This window comes from Aptenodytes forsteri, unplaced genomic scaffold (genome assembly GCF_000699145.1).
Source record: "Aptenodytes forsteri isolate BGI_AS27 unplaced genomic scaffold, ASM69914v1 Scaffold111, whole genome shotgun sequence".
NCBI classification, from domain to species: domain Eukaryota; kingdom Metazoa; phylum Chordata; class Aves; order Sphenisciformes; family Spheniscidae; genus Aptenodytes; species Aptenodytes forsteri.
Window position 1 is genome coordinate 2,289,060 of NW_008794710.1, and position 21,908 is coordinate 2,310,967.

Genomic DNA, 21,908 nt, shown 5'->3' on the forward strand with positions numbered 1-21,908 from the left:
CACACCCCGGGGGGGGGGGGGGATGTGCGTGGGGCAACGTGTGAGCAGCAGGCACAGGTAACACAAGAGATGTTTACAGAACCAAGTACGAAACCCCAAGAATATTTACAGTGGATAAAAATGACTAATTTCCTTATTTCCTCTCTGGCTTACGTCTGCTTCCAGTATGTTACTGGGAAAGGAAAGCATGTAGTTTAGTATATCCATGCTAAGATTCTAGTTTCAATAAAATACATAGCAATTTAAGTATTTCTTGAATATGCACTGAATATACACTGTGACTTTGACACCAAAAAATGACTCTGCACAGCCTTCTAGAAAGAGAAATTATTATGACAGAAAACTTCTGGAGAAATCTGCTATGTTGGCCTGCAGTATAATACTAATTTATCATGTAGTCTTTAAGTGCCTCATAACAATCTAATGGAACAAACTGAAATATGAAATAAGAATGCATCAGCATGTAATGAAAATAACATGTCATGAAATTAATTGCTAATTATTAATGCTTAGTAATTCTTTGTATTTACACAATGCATTACAAAAACTAAACAGCACCTTTTTCTAGATAACACATAATTTAAGGTCCTGCTATGCCATTGGATTACAGAAGTCTGTCCCTGCAAAGTTACTGTTACTGAAGAGTAACAGCTTAACACATGCCTATTCTATTGCACCAGAGGTTTTCAAGCCTTTTAGATTGTGCTTTTCTGCTGCTCTAAGTTTGTTGTCCCCTCTGCCTGCTTCAGCTCATTGCACCTATTTCCACATATACATACACTCTAATTTCTGATTTACCAAGCATCCTGTTCTCCACACTCCAGCACCTCCTCAGCATATCAATTTCTACCAGCTATCACTCACTCTTTAAAATAGATTTTTGAACCGCAAGCTCCAGCAAAGTCAGGCAAGGCCTCAGATTTTGTTTCCAGCAACATAAAATAAAACAGAAAGTCTAGGGAGGTGATGCCAAGCAATATCCACGAGTAACAATTTTGAGTCTGGCTAAATTAATAAGGGTGTGCCTGTATCCATTTGTGCATGTGCACATTTACAAGATCGGGGTTTTGTTCATCTGAGTGCTTTGGAAATAGTTTCTGTTTATACATGTGCCTGTGAGAAAGACAAAGCAGGAGGCTTATGGAGAAGCAAGCATATTTGTTTTATATGCTATTTAGCCATTCATTATTCTTCCGTTTAAGAAGTTCTTCATTAAATCAAGGACTGGAATAAATATCCTGTGGGATGATGAATTCATGGTTTGCAAGTGACTTACAGAAACTCCACTGCTTGAAATACATTCACATGAACTCTTCAGCCAACAATTAAAAAATGTATCAAAACCCCCAGTCTGTTCTGTTCCACAGAAGATTAAATAAACAAAAATTTGCAAGAAATAAAGTATCTGATGGCTGAAGGGTAAAGTCAGTTAAATTTAAAACAGAAATAGAAGCTATTTAGAATTCATCACTGAATTCCCTATTGAGAAGTATGAAAACCACTAGAAACCTTCAGTGGTAACTGAGTACTGTACATGTGAGAGACACACTAGTGCAATTAGAACATACTAATGCAGAAGTAGGTGAGTGATATTTGACGGCTTGTACCTTAAACCAGACAAGAATATATAGGTTCCTCTGGTCATATTTTTTTTCTTTTTTTTAATGAGTCACTACTGCCAAAGGGAAAATTATCTGTTTCCTCTCATTATCCATAAAAGAAGGAATATATGAAATAGTAATAAGCTTCCAGAAGGATGACTAATATAACCTTGAAGGCCTCCAGGTTAGAGATTCCTCAAATTTCCGTGGATGCTTGATTCTTGCCCAAATTGTTCTGAAATCACAAGGTCTTTTCTGATGTTGGGACATAGTTTAGTGGGCATGGTAGTGTTGGGTTGACGGTTGGACTCGATGACCTTAGAGGTCTTTTCCAACCATAATGATTCTATGATTCTATGTGTCAGAGAAGATTAACACTTTCTGATCTTTTTGAACTGAAGAAATTAAGTGATCTCTTCTACCTCCTCAGTTGTTCAGTTAGCCTTTCCTTTCTCAAATCTTTTCTCCAGATGGAATATTTTTAGGTTTGCTTTCTTTCACTCCAAGTTGATTGCAATTTTTGCCATTTCTTCCTCTTAATTTTTCTGCATTTTTCAAGTTAATTTAGCCCAAAGCATCATTACAGTATTCCTACCATGCCATCACCATTTCCAAGGAGAAGAGTAATTACAGTTGTCTTCTACTTTTTTTTGGAGTTTGGATTCTCCTGCCACCACAACCTGCAGCAGACCTTCTTGCAGTGACATGTGATGTATCACAGAAACAAAAAAAAAGCTTAAAGGAGCCTTAAAGGAGCCACATGCTGTGTGTACACTAAATGAGAGACACTTCCTGCTCTGAAGGCTTCAAAATGTCAATAAACTCATAGAAAACCAGGAACACAGATGCCAGCCAGTCCATTCCCATTACTAAGGCAGCCTCAGTTCTTGACAAACATCTGTCTGCCTGTCTTTTATAGATCTCCAGTAATGGACAAGCTACAATTTCTCCACACATCATTACACAGTTACACTATTCTCATGATTAAAAGGTTTCCTAATATCCTTCTTGATGCAGTTATCTGAAAATATAACGTGCATTCTCTCTGCTTCATCACCTTTCTTGCTGGTGAAATCACTGAACAGAACAGGCCTGGACCCAAGATAAATAGAGGATGGGGAAGCAACTGCAAGTGGGTCTGGCATGCCTGGAAACTTTCTAAACTAAGTTGGGTATCAAAGCACCTCCCTGCTAAAGCTGTTAGCTGAACTAACTCCTTTGCGATGCTCAGTTACTGCAGAGGACCGTGTGCCGGACCTCATTAAATGAGAACTTCACATTCACTGTAGCAATCAATAAAAGAATCAATTCATTCCAATGGAATTTGATAAAAAGGTTTTATTATGCTTCATAAGGGTTGCAGAAGCCTGAAAAGCAAGGCTCGTCTGCTCATATCTGACAGGCAGCAAAAGCCACCTGGGACGGGGACTGGGAGCTGGGGCCTCTGATTGCTATCACTATTCAGCTCTGACCAAATGGGCAGGCTGCTGGACACAGTGCAGACAGCAATAAAATAGCATCCCGTTTTTAAAAATACATACTACGGTCTCTTAAGTGCTTTATTCTTTCTGTATAACCACAACCAAAAGGAGTATCCCACCACCACTGCTATCACCTGACTTTTTGAACGTGTGGTCTCATCTACCATTAAGTACTTTGTGCTCCGTCTTGCAGATTAAGGCACGCATGGTATCAGCATTTGGCAGCTCTGCCCTTGATTACATTAATAAGATTCCTAAGGACATAGTACTGGACCAGTAAACACTACTACCTGTGAAGCTGGGTCCAAGTGCCCTGTTGAAAGTGAAACACGCTGTGTCCAGATGAGCAGGGATGCAAATCTAAGTTCCTCACATTTCAAGACCCTCTTCTGAGAAAAGGTTTAGGTGCAAATGCAACCCCAGTCTGGTTTGGGGTGTGGATAAGTAGGGAGAGATAAAACATCGTTGCTGGAGATTGTACAGTGCTAATATAAAAAGAGAACTACAGGCACTAATATTGTTCCTAGTGTATCCATATTTAGTAATCAAGCAGCTCTGTGCAGGAAAACAGCTTTGCATATTTTCCAGACTAACACCCTTCCCACTGGCAGTGATGAAGATGCTCTTAACTGACTTTGACCTTAAAGAATACTTTTCTCATGTCTGCTATACAAACATTCACGCTTTCATAGTGTGGAGTCACTTTCCAGGAAAGAAAGTTAAGATTTGATATCTGACAGGCTCTACATGTTGGAACAACAGCCAGCAAACTTAAACCACATAATCTATTATCTTGGGAAAAACAGAAGCCACATAACCACTGCTGTAATTAGTCTAATTTTAAAAGGTCTGCAAGTGCAAGTCTAGATTAAAATTGCTAGGAAGAAAGCAAACAGAACACAAAGAAGAGACCTTCAAAATTCTCCTTTATGCTGCCTACAAACAGGTACGCTTTTGCCTCCTGCATAAAAAGCTCGCTTCTTTTTTTAAATCTCTTTGTGAATTCTAGTCAAAGACTAATTGATGTCATGTATTAAGCTTCTTAGCAACCTGAAAGATTTATAAAATACCTACAGTGTAATTATTGAAAAGAATGCTTCAGTCTAACCACGCAGATGAACGTTACACCTATTAAAATACCTGGAATTACTCGCTAAAACTTACTCTTACCACAACAACAAAAATTTAAGAATATGTACGTTCTTCTTCCCCCTAGAAGTTCCATTGGCTAAAATAAATTATGGAACTAAGTACTAATTATTCTGCCAGTGCTATCCATTCTAGTCAGTAGATTTAACCTGAAAATCTGACATACTCAGGTTTGTTATCCTGAGCTGTGATTTTATAATGTATCACCGTTAATGACATTAGAACAAAGACAGAACAGAGGCATTTAAAGAGGAAACCCCCAGTGATGAGGAAGATCTCCATGTAAAGCACGTCTTGGTGAAAGTGGGCTTCCTGCTCCCTTAGTTGGGGACAGTGCTAGTTTTACCCGCAGCATGAAAAGATCTTCACGACAGCTTACTCCTACAGGAAATAACAGTAGCATCATCGACACTCGTGTTCTCATCAAAACGGCATTAGTATTTTTCTCAAGAAGAAACTAAAGAAACTGGTTGCCTCACATTGATTTCTGCAGACCACTAATATGACTGATCTGTAAAGCGTAAGGTGAGAAACGTCCCACATACACCTGCAGCTCTGTGTATCAGAAAGAACCATTTGGCTGCTGCTTGGTTATTCTGAAACATGGGAGAGCTTGAAGGCAAACTTCTCTACTTCACTATTACAAATATTTTGCACTCTCAGATGTGCACAAAGTTCACAAAATTCATATGATACAGGAACTTAAAATGGTCCTATTTTGATTTTGTCTGTCTTCTAAAAATGAAATCTGTATCTAACTATACAATCTCCCTTTTCTCTCAAGATGAACAGATACCCTCTGTCCCATAGACTCTTCCTGGTTTTCTAAATAGAGTTTCACAGAGGGAGAGTAGAACAGATGCACCTGTTAACGTCCAGAAAGCATCCATTTATTAAGACAGGATGAAACATTTGCCATAATTTACCCTACAAAATACATTGATGAGCAGCAGGAAGCCTCAATGTCTTTTCCAGAATTTTTAGTGAGTTTTATTTCAACTCAGGATTGACAGTGAATAATATTGAATTTTTAAAACTGAGATTAAAACTATTCTCAGAAATGGCCAAACTCTGGCTGCATTTTAGCTACCGTCAGTTTTGATTCCAGAGTTCTCTGAATTTAAAAGCTAACTACCATAGTCGTACCAGATCTTGGTGATTTTTAAGACACAACTGGACAAGGTCCTAAGAAACTTGGTCTGATCTCACAGCTGACCCTCTCTGATGAAGAGGCTGGACCAGAGACCCCCCTGGAGTCCCTTCCAGCTGGAACGATTCTATAATTACATCCACAATTGCCCAACACTTTCACTCCAAAAACTTTGTTGGTTTGTTATGTCTGCTCATTTGAGACATAAAATATTATCCCCGTTCCCAAGGGATGATATGAATAAATGATGGAATGATTTGTTGTGGATGACTACAGAAGCTCATTCTCAATACGCTTTCTGCACACAAAAAGAATGAAGTTAAGTACTCACAGGTTTGCATACTGAGCATAAACTCTTTTCAGGTACGAGCAAATACTTGGAGTCTGTTTTACAACACTCAATTTGCTCCATGTGTTGCAGCTAGCTTAGAATTTACTCAGAAAGAAACCACAAAGAGAATCTGTGTCTTATATTCCCAGAAGCTAAACCATTAGGAAATAGAAGTTACACTAGCAACACACGGAGAAGATGACTAATCCTCTGAACTTGGCATGCCACATTCATACGTTGAGATACTCTGTCGATATCATAAAGCACCCAGAAGCCCATTTCCATCAATTCATACTATTTTAATATGAGTAAGTGAATTTTACTAGTAGGGACAACACCTAGCACTTTTTCTCAAGAAGAAAGACAACAAATTGTCTACGAGGGAATTTCAAACCACATTCATGCTCCCACTGCAAGCTCCGCTGTGACACAACTTACGTGCCACATGAGGATTATGTGCTTGGGTGATCTGTACGCAAGATGTCCATGATGGAAATGCTTATTTTAGAGCTCAAGAAACTGCATTATTTGGAGGTCTCAGGAGAACAGCTAGCCTTTGGAAGGCTTGGTTTCATCACCTTTTCTAAAATAATTTCATATATTAAAGAGTCATATTTTCAAAGACTGATTTGATATGAACACATCAAAAAGAACAGTTGCGCTTTTATATGCGTTCTGAGCAAGACAGTGCTTTAAAACATTTTTCAGAGGCTATTAGTTACAAAAGGAATAATGGATGATTTGTAACACCGCGCATCAAAACTGTAATATAGGGCAGGAGCTAGAATCAGTATTATTTATCATGATTGTGAGACAAGCCCTGCTGCTACCCTGAATTATCTATAGCAACTGAATGATCACAAAGAGCAAGCAAGGGAGAAAAATTTGGTGTTTGAGGGAGTTTAGCTGAGTTGGGTCTTCACCCAGCCTGCTATTAAATGCTTTCTGTGAGATGCTGACCCTGAAGCATTTCTGCTGAAATTTCAGCAACACAGCTGAAAATCAGATAAATTTTGTAATTTAGTTTAGGAACTTACAGGAATCTAGCTTTAACAATTTTGACCAGATAATGTGGTGTCCAGTGTAGCAATTTCATTTATGTGGAAGAACACACTGCACAACTTTTTTCTTTTTTTTTTTTTAAATTTGAGTCATTTACGTGAACTTTTTTATTAAAAAAGCTTTCTATTTATAAATCTTTTAGAAAAGTGAAAAAATTAGACACGCACAAGGAAAAACGCTATTATTTTCACCTCTACATATTGAAACAATGAAAAATGTAACAAACAACAGAAAACAGACATGAATTGAGCAACCAATACTGGATCTTTTAGGTTCGGATCTTTCAAAGGCCTATGAACGCACATTGATAGCTTTATGAATGCAAGCCACCTTTAAATCAAATGCTGGAATTAAGTGTTTGCATAAGGCTCTAAGAACAAAGCCACAACACACCTATTTAGATATGACAATATATTCAATAAGCTTTTCATCAGCTCACACAAATTTTGAACCTTTCTAAATAGCTATTTTGGTTAGCTCACAAAAATTTGAAATTCAAATCTGATTGCAAAGCATTAAAAGTATAAAGTATAGTATATAATGTAAAGGCAAAATGAAAAGTGTTGAAGTTGTAATTATTTCAGATAAAGCATTTTAATTCCTTCAGGCTTCCACAAGCATTATTATAACCTCCAGCATTCTTCTCCAAGTGGCCAAATTACTTTTTTACTATTATGTGGTTGATTCAATGAACGTTGTCACATCCTGTGGTTCCATTCTGAAGAGAAGCTCCCTATGCCACCGCTCACATGGTGTGAAGCAGGAGGTTGTTTATGGACTGCTATGATCTCCTGACATGCAAGTGCCATGCAAAAACATGAGATGTGCAAGTCAGAGGAGAGGGCAGAGGGCTGAAGTGCTTTCTTACCTACTCCAAATACTCACTGATGGATATTTTGCAGGAATGAAAATTTGGAGATTTGGCATCCAAATAACAGAGCATTATGACCCAGTTCTAGCACCTGTAGGAGCACTGAAATGCTTTGAAGGGAAGGGGTCACCATGTCTTTATGAACCATTTCAGGCATAAAGCTGGTCTACTGGCTTATCAAAGCTTATCAAAGCTGTCTTTGTCTCTTCACAGCTCGTTGTTCAGAAAAGCCTCACGCCTTCATTCTCAAGTGACGGCAATGGCAAAGAGATGCTGTTGGGTGTCACTCAAGGTGACATGTTTGACATTTCACAAGGTAAAGCTCTATGTTAAACACAAGTCTGAAATGCCTTCAGACCTAAAACCAGATCTTCTGTAATTCCTCTGTATGTTCTAAGATCCCATGCAATAAGGCTTCTGCAATTACTGTATTTTGCACTAAAAAGAGATTTTTAAAAAGGCACATTTTTGACACCTACTATCAGACACCTCCTAGTTATCACATAGTATCAAATGTACTTGTGAATTCAATATAGTACTGGTTATCATTTTAACCTCAGTTCTGATTCTTTGCACCAACAAATTTCTCAAATAGGCAGTGATGAAGGCTGGAACAGTAGCCACATTTTGTATTTTTTGTAATTTGTCAAAAATTGATTTGTATACTAGCTTTTCAATCTCATCCATACATTTTAATGTATGACTCAAGCCAGTGTTTTATTCTATTACATGTATCTACAGATGGTTGAGGGGAGAAAATCTAGGCATTCAAACTAGTTAATTGGTGACATTTGGAGAACTAACTACTGGTTGATTTTTTGAATAACTCTAAAGTTAACACATTTGTTTCCCAAACGTTTTTTTGTTTCCCAAATTATCCCAATTTTGTAGAAGCACACCAATGATCAAAAAAGTGTCTGTTGTCTCTCAAGCAATCAGATTAGTATTTAAATACACAGAAGGTATTATGCATTCATTCTGTGAAGTAATTTTAAAGATTTTTTTTTTCTGTTTTAGAATTACAAAAATGAACTAAGGAGGGGCTATTGCCTTTCTGTAAAGAAACAGGTGACTCAAGCTGAATTTTGAGAGTAAGGTTGACTGAAATAGGAAAACAGTGAAAGTTTGGGAGTGAGGAGACGTCATAGTTTGATCTTGCGGAAAAGCTTTAAAAATCAAAGTCTGAGTAACTCTGCTTTCATCTTTAGGTGCAAACTCTAAGCTCTTTCTCTTTATTACTTTTTAAAGAAGAGAAAACCAAAAACCCTGCAAGGTAGAAATATAATTTACCTTCATTAAAACTAAACTGGTAATTTTGTAATCACACAACAGCAAATTTTTATGGCACAAAATGATAAATTCCCCAAGGCTACAGCAAACTTCACATGGATGCATACTAAATCACTCAAAAAGATTTAATATGCATATGGGAAGTTAGAGAAAGTAGATTGCGCCTTTTTTATTTGAATTTACTGAGGCCCTTTTTAAACAGTCCCCACCAGGTGATCTGTCAGGTGGGATTAGCAGGACAAGAAGGGAGAGCCCTGAGTTGCATGAATTCAGATCCGACTGACAGCCAGAGCTCAGGTAACTCCTCAGTTTTGTGCAGGAGGCAAAACCCACAATTTTGGAGAAATGTGATTATTCCTTAAATGTCTCTGGATAATTTAAAAACATAACAAATAAAAGTATTCTGATTATACACCCCTAGATTTGAGACCTCGTTCCCTGCCACCTGCCCGGCCACCACAGAGGCAGGCGGTGGGACCACTAGTGCCTGGCCAGCCAGAGTGGAAGGCAATCCCCAACACTGCTTAAATAGTCAGTCTCCATCTTCTTGGAGAAACAGGTATTTATCCACACAGAAGCATCCACTTGCTGGATGAGCTCATGGCTGCCTCCTGGACCATACTGATGCTGATGACTAAGGTTAGGTTTTCAAAAACACAAGGGAATTGTCTAATTCTTTCTCCGCTGCATATGGTAGATGTTCTAACGACCTCAGTGTGAAAAGAATTATGTCTCTACCTGCTTTTGAAAATCTCACCTTAAATGTCTAAGCTGGCAAGTCCTTACTCTGTGCCATGAAACTGGGGAAAAACACTCACTGATTTCAGTAAGCATTAAAACAAGCTCTTAAGACTTATAGCTCTGAGCAGTCTAATTGAAGTTAATGTTAGTAGGAGTGCAGAGTTTGGAAGGATGACAGCCTTTATACTCATGCTGACTTTTGAAGGTGATCCAAGTAATCAAAATGACTGGAGACTTTTTCCTTTTACAAGAAATTTTAAATTAAGTGTGAAACTTAGATCAAGGGTCAGACTTTGTAAGACTTTCAAGTTCTCCCATAAACTATCTCATACAGATAATTTTAAACAGTACTACTTAGTAAAAGCAGTTTTACTTGTCAAATGAAAATGAATATATAGTCTTACAGTATAATTTTACAGTATCTGCAAATACTGTTATACAGTATTGCATATGATAAAGTATCAGATAATTTTCAGTTGTAAGAAGGCACAAAGAGCATTAACACCTCCTTGCCTGTTATTCAAATCTCTTACTCGGACATGATTTGAAAGGTAATCCAAAATCTCTCTCCTGGTTGTGAGGACCTGCAAGTAGCCTGGAGGGCTTGCTCCCCTTTGTGCGCTTCCCCTGCCCCTAGTATTTTCCTCTGTGCATTTAAAAAAAAACAATTGGGACTTATTTATTTTGTGCTGAAGTTGTGAGCTTCACTCTTAAACTGTTATCAGTGGAGCAGGATGTCTCTTTAAAGAGTTTGGACATGGTTGGTCAGGGGACTCATCAGCCGTCCTTCAGCTCCTGAGACAGAGAATCAGCTCCTGTGTGAGCTCCAGAGGCTGCGGACGGTGCCTGGGAGAGGTTCATGGTCAGGAAAAGGACCTCAGTGTGGTTTTGAATGAGAAGCTGCTTGAAGCCTCCTTTGCCAGACAACGACACATGAACAATGATGAAGTGTTCTTAGGAATCAGAGGGGTAGATTGCTGCTCTATGTTGAACTTTGAATTTTATTTTTTCATTTTTTAAAAAAATTTAAATTTTATTTTTTTAGAAAATAAACTTATCCTGTTAGAATACAAACATCAGTTGTCAGACAGCTCTTGATGAAACTGGCCTCTGTCCTCCATGTGAGGAGGACTAGTTCAGCCATGAAAATAAAGCAATCCACTAAAAGCAAAGCTTATGGGAGCCTGGGGAAGCTGGGACAGGAACAACTTAATCCGTGCAGCAACTAGGCTGCAGCAAGAAGGAACCAGCTAATGAAAATAAAAGCTTGACAGAAGAGATTGAAAAAAAGAGAGCCATGAAGCCAAGCTTAGATGCAGGAAGGAGAAGAGAGGAGGGAAGGGGAGGGAACGGGGGAGAGGATCTATTCCCCAATGAGACTAATAAGGATTCTCAAAGCCTAGGGTAAACCAGAAGATGGGTGGCCTAAAGGCTGAAGAAAAAGGCAGTGACAATCATCATCAGTGACCATGAACTCTTGACACAACCATCAGACTACATTGCTAAAGCACTCCTGTGGGGAATTTGCCATATTCCACAGTTACAATAATTTTTCTTCTGCAAGACAATTTTCTCCAGGACATTCAAACAAGGAGATATGTGGGTAGCACAATTGAACTGTATCAAAAACATGGTGGGAATTTCATCCACTTCAATAAAGACATTTACTATTACCTGAAAATTACTATTCAAACATCATATGCTACACTATACCAGCTATATCATAGTATATCAGACATCAAGGCTGCCGAGTACCTGAATGAAAGGGAAGAGCAGTCCGACTGCGAAGTTGGAGAGCCAGTTGACTGTCCCAGCTATCATGAATGCGGCCGGCCTCTGCGACTGCTGGAAAAACTCTCCGGTGAGGACAAACGGAATCCCACCTGAAACAGGGTCCAACAAGTCAGTGGATTTAGTAAACTTCCTCTGCCAACAGCTGTTTCACATACAGAGATGAACATGCTCTGTGCCGCACACTTCAGTGACTAGCTCTACAGCTCTCTGCTCAGGTGTACACAGGGGCTTCTGAGCCAGTAAAATGTGATTTGTCAAAATCATCCTTTAGAGAAGTGACACTTTCCTCTTTCACGCCACCGCATCTCCTGTTTTACATCCTTTCAGTGTTGGCAAGCAAGTAACAGAGCAGTGAATCCACACAACAGCTTCTGGAGTACCATGTGACGTGCCATTTATTAGAAATAAGAATGACTGTTTCTACTAAAATGCTTGAAATTCTGAAAATTCAGAAATACTCCAAAATACTTTCAGACCTTAAGAGTTGGAAAAATGGCTCCATAGAGATTAAACAGTATTTTTTAATAATTATTACTCACTTTATTTCAGCAATAAAAAAGGCAAAACATTTGCTTCTCTATGAGCATACTTTTCATTGATGCTTATTTAATACATTCCCTTACTAGATATACTGCTGGCACTTCTGGCAAGGTCTATTTCTCCCATCAGCCAAGGACTCTGACCTCCATAATAACAAGCTCAGTTGAATACCAGATTTGTCACTCGTGTCTCCTTCCACTTAGGCAGTAGACTATTTTGTACAGCACTGGCATATTGCTGGCCTGACAATAATCCCTAGGGAATAGCTGTCTAGTAGCTGAAAGTCTCAATTTATGATCTTTGGCTTCCTTCATTCCAATAGGATATTTCAACAGAAATATTTCAATTTTTATAGAATAAAACATGGATTACATTTGCTGATTGGCTACATACATCAGTTAATGTTGCACATTAGACATGCATCTACTTGCAGAATTATTTCACCACAGTTTGGAGAACTGTAAACCTAGTAACATCAGTCAGGTCTTCAGTATTCTCGTGCTACCAATTTCTACCTCTAGGTCCTCATATCTGTCAGTATCATCTGCCTCACCACTTAGCTTTGTAGGCGAGATCCATGTACACACGTACTATCTAAGTCCTTTCTCTGCTTTAAGCATTTTAACAAGTTAGTGTGAACAATCAAAAACATATTAACGGACACACTTCCTCTCAAAAACCTCTGTAACAATCCTGACTTCCAAAATATATATAAATTAAGATAAATACACCACTAAAGACTTATCTACCCACTGGATCGTATTGCATGTTTTTGCTTGATCTGTGTGTTTATCTTTTGCACTGCCCTTACTCTTGGACAGTTGTGAAGACATCTGTAAGTGCCTTATGGTGACGCATTGTCATGTAGCCCCTTGTGCCCAACGGCACTACATGTAAACACATGCACCAGAAGCTGTCCTATGAGTAGTATGACACAGGAACTTGTCAACACGTAACAGGATGTGCAGATGACACATGGTATCAGATATTCCTCCATTCCAGATCTTTCAGATGCAGACACCATGAATACGTGCATAAAAGAAAGGCAACATGATGCACCAAATGGCTGTATATGTTAGTAGGCATCACTCTCCATCATGAGCTAATGTGACTTTTCGTGAGAACGTATCTACAACGGTAGCAAAGGCTTCAACTGAACTTTCTGTCCCAAAGACTGCCAGTATAAATTACACCAAAAAAAGTACAGAGCAAATAAATTTCTTTACTCCTACTTATACATAGGAAACTGAGATATGGAGAGTTTAGGCCATCCAAGCCCTAGTTTAGTGTCCTTCTACAAGCTGTATGTAGTATCTGAATTCTGTGACTAAAAAAAGTGACCTCTCCGAATAGCACTTTGAACATGTACAATAAGCAGCTGAACAGGCATAACATTGAAATTCAAGCAACATGTGGTCTATCAATCCTTGGTGGCTTCCACTGCCTATTTTGTCATACACTTGGGATTTGGGTTCAAATCCTAAGATGTGGCAGGCAAAACAATCACATCTGTTCTGTCAGCATCTGCTTTAGGTCTCAAATGCCACGTAAGGCAGTGGTTTGCCAGGGCACTTGCCCCTTGGAGAAAGGAACTGAAAGACTGGAAACACAGAAATCATGTAAAATGATTTATTTATGATCATTTATTCTGTCATGCCTTTGCTGTAGGACAATCTACAGAGGTGTTGCTGTTCTTGTCAGTATAATAAAAAATGCTCTTTGAGACCCATTTGGGAAAATACACATTGTACAAGACAGGAGAAAAGCCAGAGGCAAAAAAAAGACCAAAAAAAGTACAAAAGGACAGAAACATACCAGAAAGCATAAATGTTATGGAAATAAAAATGCATGGGCACTATCTTGGAAAAAGGTTCCTTGAAATTCAAATGTAATTTCTAGATACATATTAATCATCACTAAAACTTATTATTAGTCACACTTGCCACAAAAGCTCTTCAATCTAATTTGAAAAAAAAATCAATTAAACTAGTGCTGGTAAAAATAGGATTTTGCAAAGTCTAAAAAAAAAAGAAATTAGCAGCTGCTCTGAGTTCTTTCAAATGTTCTGTAGAAGAATAGGAAAGGTGACACAGACAGACCTCCAGACTTTTTCGTGGCATAGACAAGCATCTCCATAGCATCACAAAACAGAGAAAGTCAGTTTCTGTAGAGGGATGACTTAAGACAAATTATACTGAAGAACCAAGGAGCCTGAAAAGAGAAATCAAATGGAGCCAGGTCATTGCTGTATATTGCTATATGCCTGGAAGAGCAGAGACTTGATCTTACTAGCATGCAGAGCAGGGGATTCGAATGCCTGCCAAGAGCCACACCACTGTGAAGAACACACTCCACAACTGAGTGAAGTGAAAAAGAAATTAGGGCAACCTGAAGGAAAAATGTAAAGCCTTAAGACACAAACAGTGAAGACACCTGAGATCAGCTGAACTGATAGCTCCAGGAGTCCATCCCCAGCCATTTCATGGTGTCAGAGGTGTGTTCAAGGACCCCTTTTCTCCTGGAACTTGGTTTATTTGAGAAAGAAATCTGGGTGCATGGGATTGAAGGAAGCTGTAGTATGCTTTGACTAGGTCAGTGTGGATCTGGGCTGCAGTGTGCCACTACTCAGTCTGCGGATGCAGGCCTGGTCCTCCCTCACTCTCTCTTTACAAAGTCCCAGGATTTTCCATCTTACTTTTTGAGTAGTTGAGTCATGACAACAATATGGCATGACAACAACCGTTCCTTATAGAGTCAGTCTCATTGCAGGGTTCTCTACATAATCACTAGGCTAGATGGGTCCATACTGGCCTGTGTTCAAATATAGATACTTGGAAACCACAGCCAGAAGCAAACCAATCAAACCACTGTATTTTTTGAAACAGTCTTTTTGTCATGGGTTTTGCAACTTTAATATGTGCTTGAACGTGGGTGAAATCGCTTCACAAAAAAGCTAACTGATGTTCTTTCTCATGGGGGATGAACTTGGCATTAGCATTTCCCCTGGAAGGCTTTCCACACAATTTTCAGTGAAACAGCTTTATTTTAGCTCTGATCATAAAAACAAAAATGTATATTAGGATTTCCTGTAGGAGTTTTTCAGCAAGTTGGCTTCTGAACGTGAATTTAAAGAGGTAATGCTTTGACCACAATAATTATAGTGATTCATTTCTAATACGTCTGAATTCTAATACGTTTTCTGAATACAGAAAACATGAAAAAGGAAAGAAAATACTGAGATCCTCATTCTGTTTTTATCCAGTACCTAATTAGGAGTTGAGCTCATGGCTATACATATGATTTATGAAATGAAACTGTTAAAAGAATAAATGCCTAATACAAATCAGGGATATTTATTACATTGGTAAATCACCTCTAAAGGCGATGGAAACTTTGTACCCTAAGAACCAGTGAAGAGGAAGGAACTCACTCCCTGAGCCAGCAGCTCATTTTTCAATACACACTCAAGACAAAACTCTGTGTGTTCAGGCAGTGGCCAGGGCCAGCCGTGGGGTTTCCAGCCCCAGCAGGAGGACCACCCATGGCCACACAGCCTAGTGGCTTCCTGCACGACTCGGCACTCCAAATTCTGCCTGTATAGGGGGGAGTCTAGAAATCCTGAGAGCCCTGATTAGGGCAAGAGCTCCCAGACTTTCCAACTCCATGCTTTGAGAGAAGGAGTCTTCAAAGTAAGATGTTTTGAGAAAATAGGCAAGTACTTTGCAACCATGTTCTGTTTTAGAAAAAAAATGCCTGTGCAGCTCTAGACAAGATCAAGCAAAACAGCTTTTGACTGCATCGCAAGGCTTGTAGAGAAGACCGATCTATCCTAATAGTGATGGGAGATAAAGTACTATCTCAACAAAAGGCTTGAGTATTTGCAATTCAAGGGGCAAAAGACAACTCCAGAGGGCAGCTGTGGGAGAGAAGCAATGGAAGCGAGACAAAGATCCTGGAAGAAAACTGCTGGAAAAACAACCCAATATTCTTCAGTGAGAGAGCAAAAGTTTCTACCCAGACCTTAGCTATTAAAAAAAAAAAAAACCAAGAAACCCACACAAAACCCCCCAACCAACCAACCCCCCAAAAAATCCCCACCAAACCCCATGGGAAAATATACTGCAGGAGTACTGCTAGTGAGGGATGCAATGCAACTACTGAGTTTCTTCCATCTCTAAGGGTCTACAGATAGAATAAGAATTTTGCAAAATACATATCTCAATCTTTAAAGAGGTGTTGTGTAACTTGCCAGAGTATTTTAACTTGTACATCGTAATTGATAGAATAATACCCCACCAAATAACAACATTGCATAGTCAGATATGACAGCTGTATTGCCCAGCTAATCCTGTTGAGAGAATTGGGAGCAGAACATGTGATAGGGGTGTACTGAGTCAGAGCTTCATGCTACAGACTCTGCTATCTGTCTCCAGCTCTTCTCCATGGGAGAACTGTTGATCTCACCTACCGCAGAATTAAGCAAAACAGGCACTTGTTTTGTATACTTGCTTGTATAAAACAGTATAGTTCATTAACCACATTAATTTGTACCATTTGAAGAGCACGGTCTTTTCTGCCTTAGATTAAAGGCACGTGAATAAAGAACATTTAGAGCTAAGTCAGTCTATGGCAAACCAAAAATGCAAACCATAACACCAGATTAGAAAACATAAATAATACAAACCCTGGCAAAAAACAATAACATAATAATTAGTACCTATAGTTATTAACAGTCTAGTTTTTAATACAATATTTTGTGGAAAGTGTTTTTGCATTAACTGGCTCTTGGTTTAGCATCTATAAAACCTGTTACTCTAACAGCATATAGAAAGCCAGTTCTGGAGGTATTTTGAACTTTGTTGGTGCAAGGTAACCCACATCATTCAGGGTAAAGAAATAAACTAAGCAATGGTGCAGAACAAAAATATTGATATACTCTGTTGTAACATCATTAGTTAAAATGTTGATTCTTGGTTCTCAGGTAATTTACACTAAAATGGCTGACATACAACAACAAGGCTATTATTATAATAATTCCTTTTAAATACAGCTGTTTCCTGGAAGCCTGAGTAATATCTTCAATTTTTAATAGCTTTCCCTTTTCTGCTTTTTTTATTGTAATAGAAACCAGCAGTACAGATGTAGGCCATTCTGTCAACTGCTGTACAAATCCAATACATCTTTTTTTAGTGTTTTGGTAACACTTTCAATCTGGTGGGGTATTTTGTGATTTTTTTTTAAATTATTGTTGTTTGATTTTTTTTTTTGTGTTGGCTTTTTTTTTTTTGGTAAAAACTGAACATCAACATTAAATTTCTACTGTAGCACTTAGCAATTTTTTTTTTTGGTTCACCATTATAATTCTGCATAACTACTGAAGAATAAAATACAATTGAAAAATACACTCAACTTTTAACTACATGTAAATAGTATTTTAAACATTTCTGCTATATTTTCAGACTCACTTTATCAAATCAGAACCCTAATTACAGCCTGACTTTGTTCTTCTATTTGAACATGAAGAAAAAATTTCTTTACTGAGCTATGACTAAGTCTTTATGATATAATTAATTTTATAATTATTCTCAGTAACAATGATGATCAGACACTGATTAACATCACTTCTGTTAATATTACATTATTAAAAACAATTATCTCAATGACAAGATCAATGACAAGAGAGTTTTTACTTTAATAAAAGCACCAAAGGATCCCTTACATTTTCATCCACTATACTGATGGCAGTATTGTGGAAATACCTGAATTAAAGACTCACAAGTGTGATCAGTCCTAGGTAAGTGAAATATTCATACAGTCGCATCTCTATGACAGGACGGAAAACAGAAAAAACCCCAACCCCTATCTAGTCTAGGGCTTATTACTTCTACAATAATCTACTGGAAAAAATATAAAGTCATCAGCATGATTTGCCTGTCAGGAATTCAGGTTGACAGCCCATTAGCACGAAATGCTGCTGGTTGTGAACCTATGCAAGCTAAAAGTCTTGAAAACTCGGTGTGGCACGTCAGACTTTCCTCATGAAATATTTTAACAAATTAATCACAGTAGCAGTGCACAATTATGTCATTGTATAGCTGCATTCATCCTGAAGGACTCCAGGAGTAAAAATAGTGGACCAAATTTTCAGAGAAGCTGGGACAGAAGAGTCTCTCCCTGTCCTCCTTCTGTTTAAGATGGGTAACAGACCACGTCTTCACTGTTTATCATTTCTGAAAACTGTTGAAGTCTTTAGGACATGGGGCCTCAAATGCCAGTGACTAAAGAATTTGGCTGCTGCTCCAGGATGGTAGACAGGGTATGGAGAGCAGTAGATGTAGAACTAATGAATGTAGGACAATAAAAATATTTCATTTTCCTTACTGTGGCCAATAACCAAAATAGATATAGCAAATAGCAAGATCTGTTTGCTACCAAACAGAAAGGAAAATGAAGAGAGAGCCAGAAGGCGCCCTTTGACTAGAAGTACCAGCTTGAAGAAAGAGTAACAGTCTTGCTGCAATGAAAGATATAAACCTTCTTTCTGATGAAATTCAGAAAGAAGTCGCCAAAGCCATAACTGAGTGTTCCCCAAAAAGTGAAGTTTCTGGAGTAGGACAGATAACATCTGGAGATTCAAAGGAAACAACTGCTTACTCGGTCAAACTGACACCATCAGACTACCCTTGTTCATGCAATTGTCCTTCTGACCTATTTTTCCCCCCTGAGAGTCTCTTACTGCTGTTTATTTAGCTTTCTATGTAGTAGGCTGGCTATCAAGAAACACTGTCTAGTCCCTAGAGCAACTTTCATTGAAACATAAAACTAGTAAACATTTGCATTTAAATGCTAGCCAAGGAGCTTAGCCAAAAATAGATGAGATGAACTTAGAACTTCTCTGTGCTGTGCACTGTGCCTGGGCACAAGGAAAATAAAATATTTTTATTGTCTTACATTCATTAGTTCTACATCTACTGTTATATATATTTATTAGTTTGCACTTTTATAAGTATAAATATTTTATACTAATTCACAGGAGAAACTGCATTTTTTTCCGAGGCTTTCTATATCCAGTCCCCATTAATCTGAATAATGTACCTAGTCACTTACACAGCTTTTGAATAAATCAATTTTTCATGGTTACATGAAGCTCTAAAACACATGGGTGCATTCTTCCAGCAGTAAATTTCTTAAGTGTTGGAGTTGTGTGCCATCAGCAAGTAATTAACAATCATTCAGGAAAACATGCTAGTTCAGGTAAGAAGAGTGCTCTCAAGTGTCAAAGCATTCACATTTTGAAAGCTTCAATTAAGATAATTTGTAAATCTGTTGTTAAAGGGATAAAGTTCATAAGTTTTCCTGCTGCTAAGAACTCCATGTGTCATCTCCAGCAATTCCTTTATCCAACAGATACGGTCACCTTTAAAATACTAGGGGTTCATTTTCTTTAGAACTTCCACTAATTATGAAGAATTGAAATCACTTCTGTAACAGAACTGTTAAAAGCTACACATTTACTCTGTGCTGCTCCTTAAAGAGAGAAGTATTCAAACAAAACATAAAACAGGTGTTAATCCTAAAATATATGCTGAATGACACCGTATTCAACATATTCAAGGGGCATGTTACCTTCCCCCAAAAAAAATTCAATGAAGATGCAGCCAGATTGAAAGCAATTCTAGTTTTATTTCTTAACAGCCTCAAAACTCAGTTTGTTCACTGAAAGGCAACCAAAAGATAAATTCTCATGTGAAACCCTTAAACTTCCCATCCTTTCATCTCCTTGACTTAGTAGAAGCAGTTGAAAATACTCCTGCCCCCAAGTGTAGGCAGGAGCTTTTTCTATTGCTAAAGAAAAAACAGAGAAGGAAAGGTAAATCAGATCTCCTGTTGCTGTGCTTCACAGCCCACATAAATTAATGCAATGGCATTAATATGGCAGGCCATGATGGCTGGCAGCTGGGAGGCTAAAATGCCAACCCTAAGGCTACCTGTGTTGGATGGATGGTAGTCTACAGCAATGGAGCGGCACAATGGGGCAGGGGATGGGGCCAGAGATCCCTCAGCAAATCTTCAACTGAGACTGATACATACTGCATAATAACAACAGATCTCCAGGTTATTATGAGTTCCTGAACTGAACTGTAACTCCTGTTTGCAATATTTAACTGCTTTTAATGCAGCATGTTTTAAAACCTACTGTTGTGCCCACAAAAGCCTTACAACTATCAATGAACCAAACCTTTTCTTAAATACCCAAGAAAACTAAAGGTTACTTCTGCACAAATACCCTTCTTATCTGCTGAGGGAACTATCTGACATTTTCAAAGGATGCTTACCTGCTAGAAAGACTGTAAAGGCTTCTAGTTTACAGAATAAAAGACATTTGAAAATTAACCTAAACTTTCAAATCTACTGCTTTTTAATTAAATATATAGCAACACGGGTTTATTTGTTTCTTTTGAACATGATACACTTTTCTAATACAAAGAGAAGGTTTTTTTCCACTCAAGCAAACTCCAAACTCTTTCTAAAAGTGTACTAAAAGAAAGTGTACTAAAAGAATGCCTCTGTTGGAGGCCACGAGCATTAGAAATTCTTACATCCCATTCTAAGTGGAGAAGCTAACACAACATCACATAAAGCTTCTGTAAATCAGGCAATAATACTGATGCTGACTTTCATTTCAGCACTTTTATGTCTACGTGTGTGCTATCACACCTTCGTTTGTGTTTCACATCCAAGAGAAGATTTTTTTTCTTCCCTGATGGCATTTCAGATTGAACAAACCTCATGACTTTCAAAGTGACCCTTTTAACACAACGGCTCCGCTGTCAATACAGCTGCATGTTGGCATTCAGAGTAAGAGCACAGGCTGATTTAAACTTTAAATATCAAAATACCTTTGATACACCTCAGGGCACAGCAATGATTTCCTCCAAGTTTTCTTTTGTTTCCTTCATAATGTCAATTTAACACATGCTGAATATACCATTATCATCTTTCCACTGTGTCTGTATTCAGCTGTGCTAGGAAAGGCTTCACTCACACTCCATAAACCGTGACAAGTTTTATAAAACTCAATTATAAGAAAAAACTCTCAAAAAAGATACAAAAAGTGAAACATTTTTCTGAAATGGTCTGGTTTGTTAATGTTTCTTAGCTGCGTCTGAAAATGCAATTGCTATAAAAAGCAACAGTTGAAAAATGAAGATCTCACTACCATAAAATTACTATGTTTTCAAATTCCATCAGAGAGTGGATTTTATCGATTTCCCTCTTCCGTAATGAGAGTGTGACTGGAAACACACCACTGATCTGATTTTGTCATCCTTATGCATCCTGAATAGGAGCTTATTTTAAAAGTAGGAATTGAAGCAAAATCACACTGATTCACGTTTGATCCTACTCACACTAAATTCAACCTTGCACAAACTCCAGTGAAGTCAGCGGGACTTCTTCTGAAGGGAAGTGCCACTCATCCACAAAAATACCTACAGGATTTAGGACCAGAATAACTACTTCTAAGATGTTACACAGCATACAACAATAAAGTCAAATGCCCTGAAGCTACTATGTAAGAACTAACCAGAGAATACTGCTTTCTTCTCACTGTAGCACCACTGATTTAAAAATAGCAGCTATTGATGTAAATTAAGTCAGAGGCTGAATGCTCTACGTAATGACCAGCTAGAAGATCCTCTCTCAGAACATGCTCATCTTCAGAGACACATAGGCTTTTTGACAAATGGAAACAAAGACAGACTTTAGACAGAGGATCAAGCATCTCCCTTAGAGATAAAGGAAGAAGAGGGCTTTAAACTAGAGATGCCGGGGGAGGGGAACCTCAATCCATCCCACTCCTACCAGTTTGATGCCAGGGCCAGCAATAGATGCCCAG

General features: G+C 38.2%; 1 protein-coding gene across 1 annotated transcript in view; it reads right to left on the reverse strand.

The window, feature by feature from the left end:
* SLC2A9 (solute carrier family 2 member 9) overlaps nucleotides 1–21,908 on the reverse strand; it is a 111,679-nt gene that overhangs the window by 8,802 nt on the left and 80,969 nt on the right. The window contains exon 12 of the mRNA XM_019470625.1: nucleotides 11,432–11,559. Within this exon, the coding sequence (XP_019326170.1) occupies nucleotides 11,432–11,559 (128 nt within the window). The remainder of the gene's footprint in view (nucleotides 1–11,431; nucleotides 11,560–21,908) is intronic.